Source organism: Terrapene carolina, unplaced genomic scaffold (assembly GCF_002925995.2).
Source record: "Terrapene carolina triunguis isolate 2854851 unplaced genomic scaffold, T_m_triunguis-2.0 Scaffold66, whole genome shotgun sequence".
Lineage (NCBI taxonomy): Eukaryota > Metazoa > Chordata > Testudines > Emydidae > Terrapene > Terrapene triunguis.
The window spans coordinates 30,699,079-30,711,198 of NW_020664417.1; the positions used below are offsets into that span (position 1 = coordinate 30,699,079).

The 12,120-nt window shown below is 40.0% G+C and overlaps 1 protein-coding gene across 1 annotated transcript in view; it reads left to right on the plus strand.

The window, feature by feature from the left end:
* Positions 1-238: 238 nt before the first annotated feature.
* Positions 239-12,120, plus strand: part of KLHL2 (kelch like family member 2) — a 110,557-nt gene continuing 98,675 nt past the window's right edge. The window contains exons 1-2 of the mRNA XM_024218927.1: positions 239-319; positions 7,840-7,965. Coding sequence (XP_024074695.1) covers positions 297-319; positions 7,840-7,965 — 149 coding nt within the window. The 5' untranslated portion in view covers positions 239-296. The remainder of the gene's footprint in view (positions 320-7,839; positions 7,966-12,120) is intronic.

A 12,120-nucleotide genomic window follows, 5' to 3' on the forward strand; every position in this document is an offset into this window, starting at 1 on the left:
CCTGTTCTTTTTAAGTTCTTATGTTCACTGCGAGGCTGCGTGCTGACGTTGCGCCGTCACCGCCCTCCTGGATGGAACCCGGAAGTGGGCTGAGCTAGTGGCGCCCGGCAGGGGCAGCGTAGCCCGGCTCTGGCGGGCAGATGGATGGGAGCCCGTCTCCTCCTGGGCGGCGGTAGGGGGGCCCGGCAGGGGAGAGGCGCGGGCGGCGGGGGGTGTCCGGGCGCGCACGGCTGGAATGGTGCTGGCGGCAGCGTGCGGTGCCTGCGTTCTGAGGAGGAAGCCTGCGCGGAGCCGCGATGGAGATGCTGCTGCCGCCGGTGTGAGTGTGGGCGGGCGGGCAAGAGAGGGGGGCCTCGGGGATGCCCCGGGCGCGCCCTGCTGATGACGTGGGGAATCCCCGGCGATGTCTTCTCCGTGGCCTCCGGGCTGGAGAGCGGCCCCTTCCCCCCCGTCCTGGTCTCCGGTAGCCTCTGCCTGGAGGGAGGCGGCAGTTGTGGCTCGGGGTCTCCCTCCTGGTCACCAGGTACCGCGGTGCCTTGAGTGCCCATTGCTCGGGCTCGTCCCCCTTCCTCCCGCTCCCTCGCTTGTGCCAGCGCGATCCTGGCAGGGGAGCCCTGGACGCCGCTGCCAGGGACCCGGCAGAATGCGCGTCTCCCACCTGCGGGCTGGCTCTGGGTCCCTCCCATCTGCCCTGGTGGCGTTAGGACACGTTAAAGCCTGGCACATCTCAAAACAGAAGCACCCAACAGGTAAAACGTAGTAGTGGGCAAGGTGTTGATAGGATTTTAATAATACTTATTGTTTTGCATTAGTACTGTAAGATCTTCAGGGGGCAGACTGTCTTGTTGTACCTTGTACAGCGCCAAGCATGGCAGTGTTTCATAAATAACTCTTAAGGGCTGTCATAAGCAGAGGCGAGTGAATGAGGGAGATTGCAGAAAGTGAGCAAGATTAAAAATGGTCAGCAGAAAACATGATAAAATGCACTCCCATCCCATAAGACCAGGAGAGGAGATGCTAAGGAATGCCCTTAAAATCTGTTCCCAAGGAGGGGACTAGCACCCTCATTAAGGATGCCTTCAAGAGAAATGTGTAACCACCCTGTTAGATTTCCCTCATCTTGACTGAGATTCTCTCATTTTTGCATTACCTATAGACATTTTTATAGCATCTGTTTTATGCAGAATGGTTTTGCAGACAATATGAAACATTTAAAGTATCACCCACACTCATTTGCTGGTTTTGTGTATGCATACATATGCATGTACACCTGTTAGAGCATGCACTGAGATGTATTACTACATTAAGAGATTTCTAGAGTGTTCAAGGCATGTGGATGTAGTGGCTTTTTTTAAAAGCAGGGTTGCTAAGCAATAAGCAGTTGCATCAGTGGCTTATGTAGGTATGTATATTTTCTGCTTCTCAATATTTTACAACATGTTACCAATTCCATAGTTCCAAACCTCCTCAGATTTGAAGCTCAATGTGTGTTCCAGTGATTGAGCAATAGTATTATGTATAAGTGTGTAACTCCTTCCTTGCCCATGGTACTTGCAAACCCCTTTTCCTCCTTGGTGCAGTAATTTTACTTTTGTAACAAACAACCATATATTTTCTTTGTATTCAGGTAAGCAACATATTACCTCCTTTGTACCCAGGATTTGGAGTGTATTACCTCACTTATATTTCTCTCTAATACCCAGGGTTTGGCAGTTACCTAGGCAGTTGAACAAAAATTCGCCACAGACACCTTCTCCCCACACTGTTATGCATAAATGGAAAAATATACCACCTGCTGTTCCTTTCTTTATCTCTTATGGTAAATTTGTGCTTTCCCAAGCTGTCTTCCAAAAAGAGGCCTGTCTGCAACAAATCTTGCAGCCTTTGCTGCTTGTAGGAGCCTGGATTTTGGAGGAGTTAGCAAAAGATTGAGGACAGAAGGAATTAACCATGATGGGGTGGTGTGTATGGGATAATGGAAGTGAATATGTTTATGAAAACTCTACTCAGTGTACATGGCAGCACTTTCTGCTCTTCCAAGATCTGACAGGTGAAGACTTTGACATATGAAGTTAGAAATGAAAACTGGGTCCCATCTGTTGTTTTCTGGTATTCAATAAATGTGTTGCATGCCTATATACAAATCTAGATTCCCATTTTTTATACCAATCCAGGATTGAATGATGTAAGAGATCCTGCATTATATCTTTTCTCCCTACATCATCATGTGTGTTGTAATCTGCCATGCAAGTGAGGTTATATATTGCCCCTGAATGTTTAAACTTTACCTACTTCTCAGGAGCACCAAAGTGTAGCTATTGTAGTCCTGGAATTTCAGGAGGAGCAAGGATCATCAAATGGGGAGGGCTGCATGAATAGGATAGGCAGAGAAAAGGTAGTATGAGTCTGAGCATTCCTCTGATTCAGCCAACCACATTGTTTTCACCCTATTTAGTTAACCATGATAATCAGGACAACTGGAAGATCTTTTATAGCATCAGTGTATTGAAGATTCAAACCACATGCCTCCACCATGCTTAGGTTAAGGTTCACCCTGGCTGTCTACACTGTGGTCTAATGTACGTGCATCATACCTTCCTCATTACAATATAGTCTCAGATGCCACCGATATGGGACCACTAGAAAACTAAAATAGAGTTGCTGTCACAAACAACTGTAGTTCAGCTGGAGATACCACTAAACAAATCCAAAGTAATTTAAAGTATGTAAAGCAGTCCCCCAAATAGGATGCATATTAAGGAGGGCTTTTTAATTCATTGTGGTCTTTATAACATCATAGCCAACTTATGAAATTGCTGTTTTGTAACCTAGAATCTGACCGTTTCATCACTTCCTTATGAATTTATGGTTCATATGTAATCAACCCCTCCACCTTAGCCAGTGTGTCTGGAAACCCTCAAAGACAGCATTTGGAATCATCTTAAAGTTTTTAGAGTGTGGTGTATTGCGTTGGAGTGTGAGAAGTTATGATAGAAGAGGTATTGCTGACTTGGATGTGTGTTGTAAGCAAGCAGAGAAGTAAAAGGGTAAATGTTTACTTCACCGTTAATTATCTTATGGTGCAATATATATTGCCTAATACCTGTAGTATATCATTTTGATTGCTTGCTTTTATTTCTGAATGATGATCCCTATATACAACATATAAACTGGAAAATTAAAGTTTACTCTAAAAGAAATGCACTACAGATGATGTATTTAGGTGTTTTGTAGTATAGTGATAGATGTAAGGAAGAAATACTTCCTAATGTTGGTTTTTCGAACATTGATGCAAAATTTTTCTACTAATTACCCCCTGAACCACTTTTTACTTGAATTGTATCTGTTCATTTAGGACACTTCCCAAAAGTTAGCTGTAAAACAAACTTTTAAATTCTAGAATGTAGCAAGTGTTAAAGTTGCTAGGGGTTTGAAGTAGAAAACCATATTTTCCTGCTGACTTCTTTCTATCGATGATTCTCTCTTCCTTTGTGGCAGGGTGGATTTGATTTAAATAAAATTGATTTAAATCATGATTTAAATCACTAATCAGGAAGACTCGATTTAATCATGGTTTTCTACATAAAAGTGCATTCTTGTTGGTTGTTATAACCTTAATACATACTCGAAACAACTCAGAGATAGATGTAGATTTCATTTTTAGAAGGTACACACTATACATTTTTAAACAGTGACTTATTTTGAAAACTTTTCAGATTAGTTTTACAGCTATATCAGAAAATGAATGATTGTTTGGTTATTTCATTTACCAAAGGCAATTGAAGCAGATAGTTCACCTCCCAATGACTTCATAAATATCTCCAATTCAATGGGTTAATCGTTAATATTTGGAGGGTTTTCTTGCCATGCTATATTAGGAGGAGAACATCACCAGACAGACATTTAAATTGTTTTATTTAACTAAAACAAAAACGTTAAGTATTCTGGATTTTTTTCTTCAACAGCAAACATATAACATTTTAACAAAACAAGCATATGTCCCTCACTCCTCACATTTATCTCCAGACTTCTTCTCCTTGTCCAGATGGATTCCGCCCCTAACAATCTTCTCAGGGCCGGCTCTGGCTTTTTTGCCCCCCCCAGGCAAAAAAACCTCCCACCGCTCCCCCACCCCCACCCCCCGGCGGGGAGCACAGCAGGGGAGGGCACCGAGCCCGGCCGGGCCCCGCTGTCCCCGACCAGCCGGAGCGCCGGGAGGAGGGCGGCGAGCCCGGCCGGGGCCCCGCTCTCCCCGACCGGCCGGAGCGCCGGGGGAGGGCAGCCCCGCTCTTCCCTGCCGGCCGGAGCGCCGTGGGGAGGGCGGAGAGCCCGGCCGCGGCCCCGCTCTCCCCAGCCGGCCGGAGCGCCGGGGGAGGGCGGCGAGCCCGCTGCGGCCCCGCTCTCCCCAGGTGAGCGCCGCCCCCCTCCAGGTGCCTCCCCAAGCACATGCTTGGAGGGCTGGTGCCTGGAGCCGGCCCTGAATCTTCTATTCATTGAACTTTTTGAAACTTTGCACTTTTAGAGAGAGGTAAGGGATTGACTCTGTGTACACAAATTTGCAGAGGGACAATAGAGTTGAGGTCTGTTATTTCTCACCTCTATATATTATTGATTTATTTAAAAACATTTTTGCTGTTAACAAGCATGTTACTTCTGGAGACACAAATCCACAGTTTGAGAACTGCAAAATTAAGCATCTCTGATGGTATCTTCTAGACTGAGCACTGAGTCCCATTGGGTAGATAGAAAGATTAACCTAAATAATCTATACAGAAGCCTGTGGAACCCCATAAGATTGGGGTCCCTAATCCATGAACTATTGGAACTCATTTACAAAACTTTTCTTAAACGTTACATGAATATATTGTCTCATACTATAGAATTAGAATTTATAATCCCTATTCCATGATGAGATATCTTTGAGCTATAATGTATCTTAATTAAAACTATGTTTAGGTAGGTTTTTCCCTCAAAAAGCATTTTATAAAAAAAATCTGATTTTAAATTAAAAAAATCCGATTTTTTTGATTTTTTTTTTTTTCTTTTAAATCATTGAGTTTTATCCACCTTGCTTTGTGGATCAGTGCTTTTTGTCTTTCTTGCAGTTTGGTCCAAAATGTTATGTTACTAGACCCAAAATCCTGAATGGTATAGTAAAAGTTGCTTTGCTTTCCTATTTGTGGGAATACAGCGCATCTAGAATTACAGGTTTAAATCTTAAATTCAAGTAGCCGTTATCTTCATGTATGTGCTATCTTTTTTTTTTTTTTTTTTTTTTTTTTAAAGCTGCTTCAGACATGCTCAGAAAAATACTGTAGCGCAATGGGTCTCAAACTTTAACAACCTGTGAACCCTTTTCACTAAAATGTCAAGTCTCACGAATCCCCTCTTAAAAATGAATATTTCCAGGGATTTTCTCCTTTACCTGAGTATAAATTATAAAAGCAGTGATCTTGGAAATATTTGTTTTTGGCATTCTTATTACACACTATTTATTATGATAAATAATTAATAATTACATTATGAAAACGGCAACACTCTTCCAAGATCTCACTTTCGTAGCTTGTATCACTTTGAATAAGCCTGTTATAAGACAAGGCTCCTATGTTTCATCAAGGTGTATCAGATGTGAAACAGCATGAAGGTATTTAAGAAGCCAACTCAAAGAGCATTCAGGTCTTGAGCAGTTCAGGCAAACAACGCACGTTACAACAAAGCTTAAACTTGTTCTTCATAATAATTTTAAAAACAATACTAGCTGCCTATTTAATTTTAAAAACTGCAAAAAATATCCACCTCCCTTTCCATTTCTTATAAGGAGTCTTGAAGTTTAAATCTCCTCAGTGTGATAGATATGCTTGTTTTGATCTGCTTAGCTCTTGGAAGTCCAGGGGCTCCAGGCTGCTGGTCCCGTGCTGCCCGGGGCCCCTAGGGACAGCTCTGTCTGCCATTAGGGAATTTTTTCCCGAGAACCCCGTGTAACATTTCGCGAACCCCCAGGGATTCACAAACCCCAGTTTGGGAACCATTGCTCTAGCAGATGCAGTGGAAAAAACAGATCAGAGTTCTAGGTCCCTAAATCTTACGTTGAATTTGGTAAATTTTACCTAATTTGGTAAAAAAAAACTTAAACATGACAAACTATAAGCAGTGATTTAATCTTCACTATAAGATATTGTAAACTTTTAAAGTATTTGTGTCAGAGTGAATTGCCTCCGACAAGTGATTTGAATGGCAAATACTCATGCTTGATTGTTGGGAAATTTTGAGGTTAGGGAATAAAGTTGTGTAGTGCAGATGAACATATGAGAGCTAGTAAATATTGTATAACAGAGTGAAATGGTAATTTGTCTCCTTTGTGGGAATAGCAGCACAGCCTTTAGGCATTATAGGCAATAGCATAGCTTGAAAATCTACTTGCCTAGTCATTACTGGCTAGCTTAGCTGAGCAAAGGAGCTGGTATAAACAATGTTTGTAGAATTTAAACATTCTTTTAAAAAGTTAAGTCTTTTACCTTTATGGTTGTGAGATCACTTGCCAAATCTAAACAGAAGTGATGCTGTTCTTCAGACAGCTTTGTTGTCTCTACTGCTACTCTGAGACTTTTCAAGCAGCAGTAACACATTAAAAAAAGTTTAGTCAGTTTCACTCCTTGTCTTCAGAAGAGTCTTGTGGATAGCCCTGAAATTGCCCATAATCGTGTCAGTTTCATGTTGCTGATGTGGAAAACTGCTGGAGTTTTCAAAGGTGGAGGATGACCTGGAAGCTGTGGGAGATGTTGTGTTGCAGCAGCCTAGGGCTGGGGGAAAGGGAGTGAACTGATTCTCTTCCAACAGACAGATAAGGGTATGCGAGATTTAAAAATTTATCAGTACTGGGATTACGTCTGAGATCTTTTCCACTCAGTTTATCTAGAACACCTTGTCCAGTTCTGGGAGAATGCTTCATCCAATTCTCAGTTTGACTCCAGATATTGTCACTCAGATTCTTTTTTTTTTTTTGGCACAAAGCAAAGCTACCCTGAGTTGATCAGGCTCAAGTATAGGTGGATATAGGAAATCCCACACATCCAAAGTTACACAGAAAGCCTCTTCCTTTATATATATTTACATATTACATTGCATCACATGTTTTTGGATTGGCTTGGTTACTTTGCAGGAACCAATCCCTGTGCAGCATGCTCTGTTCATGCATTGCCCATGCTCAACCTCATCTCTTCATTTCTAACTTATTTTACCCATTGTTAGTAAATGGTGCTCTGGGTGTTCTGCCTCTTACCTTAGCTGGCTCAGACATTGTCTTTTTAGCCTACTGACCTATTTACTTATCTTATTTAGCACAAAAGTTCTGTTTTCAGCCTAATCTGTTTACCTCCTTAATTCTATCCAAGAAATGAGATCTCCCTCATTTGTTAATCACCCACGTCAGGCCAGGCCTCAGCTATGATCAGGGAACCACTAATCATAGGTTTAGATGAAAGATGCTCTACCTTGCCTTGACTGGACTCAGGGACAGCACCTAGGCAAAAATTCCATTACCCATTCCTTTCCCAGAAGCTGAGGATTGGTAGGGGGGAGGATGGGCTCCTCACTAGTGCCTTTGCTCATGGAGCTTACTAGGCTAACATTCTTCTTTATCATCAACCTGGCTATTAGATGTATTTCTCTGACTAGTATTATTAGGTGCCTGGTATATTTTCCAAAACACGTACTGGGTATTGGTAATGTGGAATTTGAAATCATTCTGAGTACAAAGCGAGTTTGGCAAAAAGAATTGGGACCATGATTTTCAAGTAGACTGAAATGTTAACTAAACTTGGTTGTCTTGTTTGTTTACAGATGTACAAAACTTTGCCATCAGAAGCCTGTGGATCTGAAAGATGATAATACTGAAAAACACTGCCCTGTTACAGTGAATCCTTGGCATATGAAGAAAGCTTTCAAAGTTATGAATGAATTAAGAAGGTATGTATTGTGTTCATTTTATGCACATGTATGAGGTCCATCCATTTTCAGTTGTTCACAGTGGGTTTTTTTAAAGTTTCTGCCTTAAATAGGATGTGTAATCCCATGAACGTAGCTTTCCAGGTAAACCAATAAGATGAATGATAAAACTAAAAAGTGATAACTTATTGGTAGTCATAAAGTAATCTGATGGAATCTGTACTATATATTCATATTACTCTTGACAAGCTAGCCAGAGCTATTGCTTATGTGTTGGCTTGGCAGAATTCAATGTTTATTTTTTTATAATTTCAACAAAAATAAACCACTGATATCTAAGCATTTTTCTATTTTTCTGGATATACATTTTCAAAGTTGCACAACATTATGGATTTTAAGCATTTTTTATTTTTCTATATTTAAATGTTCACAGTTGCATGTAATTATGGGGGGGTCAGACAATAATTGATGACCGTAGATATTGAGATTCAAAAGTTAGTTTATAATAATTAAAACAAATTGTTAACATCACATCAAAATATACAAAGTAAATAAATTTGAATTTGATTTAAAGATATCGAGCAGTATTTTTCTTACTTTGCCTATCTGTAAATTTCAGTTATTATTGATGGAGATATTCATTTGTCGATTTGGGTGTGTACAGTGAAATCGGTGCTTACCAACATTTACTGATAAAAATCTAATCCTTCCAAGCCTGCTTATGGGGTATGAAAAGTATTTGAAGAATTTTGTTTGTGTTTCAGTGACACTGTCTGTTGCACAGTATATTTCAAATAGGTTCAGTTAAGAGGTCTCTTTTCACATAGGCCTCTTATGCACTAGGAAAAGTTTTTTGTCAAGTTTCCCACCATTGCAACACTGGAAGCCCTGTGTTGATACTGTTCTTAGTATCATGTCAATTAGACTATTTAGTAAGAGAATTAGGTGATGTGGTACTCAAAACTGTTTATAGCTGGTCTTACAACAGGTTCAGCTGAATAAGTGTTGACAATGATGCAAAATTTTTGCAGAATTTCCCTAGTGTAGACAAAGCCTGAGATTTTAAACTTCATATACCCTACCTTTTCCCCCTACCTTACCTAAAAATATTAACCTCTTTTGGCATAAAACAACAATCTGTATCTCTTAGTAAAGTTGCCTCTATATTTGCTCTTCACTTGTTGCATGTGGCTATGTCTTCTTGCTGCTACTGACACTGTGGCCATACTTATTTATTGAACTTTGACAGCTTGTGCTACTCTGGACAAACATGGAGATTGCAATCTACATCACGCTGACTGTATAGTTAAAGACATTATACATAGGCTGAGAGTAAGCTATGCCCTTCTAAGTGTTCCTGCCCATCCTTACACGGCTGACCAAATTGAATGGTTGTCATGCTACACCCTACCACATTTCTTGCTTCTCCAAGGATTATGGTAACCAGATTCACAACCTCAAGGAATGTGGCAGAGTTGCAGGGTCAAGTGAGTGATTTTTTTGGAGATGAGGGAGAGTGTAGAATTAGAAGTCATGTCTAAGAATGAATCGTAGGTTTTATCGTGCCCAGAAGTAACAAACCCAATTTCAGTTTTGCTGTTGCATTGCAGACAAAGTGAGGTGACTTCCCAGCAGAGTTCATTGTTGAAGGCCCTGAATTATTATTTTAAAAATATACTTCAATTTCCAGGACTTATTAAAGTTAGGATTGCTGTTGAGAGAGTACAAGCAGTTTTTGTTTTGTATTTATAAACAATTGAGAGGCTTAAATGGGAATGGTGCCAAGCAAACCTCAACTATAGTTTTATTTAGTAGCATAGCTGCCACAAATGTTTACTGATGATACTGAAAGGTGGCTTCAGTTTGAGTAAAATTTAGTCAAAACATTAGGACCTTGTTATGTCACATGATATTTGTATTTGCATTTCTTTTGGATTTGAAATAATAAACTGAATTATTTTAAGCTTGACTTCAGAGCAATGGGCTTAATTAGATTTATTTAACTGTTTCCTCTAGACTGAAATAGAAAGTACACCTCTACCTTGATATAACGCTGTCCTCGGGAGCCAAAAAATCTTACCGCGTTATAGGTGAAACTGTGTTTATATTGAACTTGCTTTGATCCACTGGAGTGTGCAGCCCCGCCCCCCCAGAGCACTGCTTTACCGCGTTATATCCGAATTCGTGTTATATCGGGTCACGTTATATCAAGGTAGTGGTGTATTTAAAAACTCCATATTAATGCACCTTAGTTTGATTATGTGTTGCATAATGAATTTCCTTCGGTTTTAAATTTGTTGCCTTTTAACTTAAGATCTGTTTTCATATTATGGGAACTATTTAATAGGCATTTGATCCTCTTTGAAAGTATTCATTATTGTTTACTATACCTCTAGCTTTCCCTTGCTTGTCTTTCCAAATGAAATTATCTTAAACATTTTAATCTTTCTATGGAAATCTTCTTTATACCTCTGACTTCTGTTAGTGTCCTTCTGTGGTCTTGTGTATCAGCTTTGAAAATGAGTTGACTAAAATAAATTATATTGTTCAAAATAAGTCAGTATCTTAAAGTAGGCGTTTTGTGTACTATTGAGTATTTTTTTAATACTGCCTCCTAGCTCACTTTCTTTCATTTGGGCAGTAATCTAAGCAAATATCTTTTGAGATATTTGTGCGTCAGTAGACATTTTCTGTAAGGTCATAACTATTTAAGAATCCCTCAGCATGAACACTTAAATTATTTCCAATGTGTATAACCTTTCACTTGCCTACCATTGAATCTTGGCTGCTGTCAAGTTACCCATTTACCCGGTTTTGTTATATCTTATCAAAGGTTTTCACAATCCTTACAGTTCTTGACTAATCTGAATAATTTTATCCTTGGTAAATCTTACCACTTCATAAATCACAATCTTCTCTAAGTAGATGTCAAATATGCTTAACATCGATCCTAGTGTTGATCACTGGGACACTCATCTACTAACTCTTACACACCAACTGTATGTCTTCACTGAAAATGCTACAGCAGCACAGCTGCAGCAGTGGTTTGGGGTAGACCCTACCTACACTGAAGGGGAGGGGTTCTTAATTCACATCCTTAAGAGGTGGTAGCTAGGTTGATGGAAGAATTGTTCTGTTGACCTACCACTATTTACACTGGGGGTTAGGATGGCATAGCTACCTCTCTCAGGGGTGTGGATTTTGTGGATCTGCTATGCAGATGTAAGTTCCCCCCCAAAATTGAAAATTGTCCATTTAGTCCCTATCTTTATGCCTCATAATAATCTGTTTTTATCATGATGGAACTTCTTACTCATGCTTCCCAATCAGCTTTAATAGCTGATAAACAAGGACTTTCAAAAGCATTCTAATTGGAAAATGGTTAATATTACAAAATCTAGACTGGCTTTTTATATTGCATATGTACCAAACTATGTTACCGCCAGAGCCCCTTGGTAGACTCTGATTCTGCAGCTGAGTAGCTTGTCACAGAATTGCTTCAGTGTACCCTTTCATTATTTAAAAAAAAAAAAAAAAAAAAAAAATTTCTAGTCTTTGTGATCATGATGTGGACTTCCAAAAGATAAGCTGAAAATAACCAATGTACTGATGTCGGTACACATTCTGAAATAATAGTTCTACAAGGGGTAAACTGCCCCAGTGGTTTCACTACTTGTAGGTAGTTAATTCTGAAACCTAAAGATTGACAGATTTTGACTATTTCATTGCTGAGAAGCAGATGCATTCAGCTACTGTACTTATTCCACATACCAAACCATCTCTCAGGTCCCCAAAACCCCAGTTGTCTCCTATTAAACTGCCAAAAAATCCACCTTATCCCTTACTCCTTGTGGCAACTAGCACAATGTAGGTGTTAAATTATGTGTTAATGCAAAATCTGCAGCATGTTGAAAACAAATGTAATGGCAGTATAAAAGTGAATATTTAAAATGTAATGAAATGGGATACCGTTCTGATTGTATTACTTCTTTCATATTTAATTTACTACAAACTTCCATTTTAATTGTCCTGAGCAGGCAGAATTCTAGTCTGTTGTGCTGCTGTGGAAACCCACAGGCCTTGCTAAAGAACTTAAGTTCAGCTTGCCCCTGTGTACATGGGGCCTATACTTAAAGCTTCAATGACTCTTTTTCTTGGTACCAAAGTGTAAGGTCC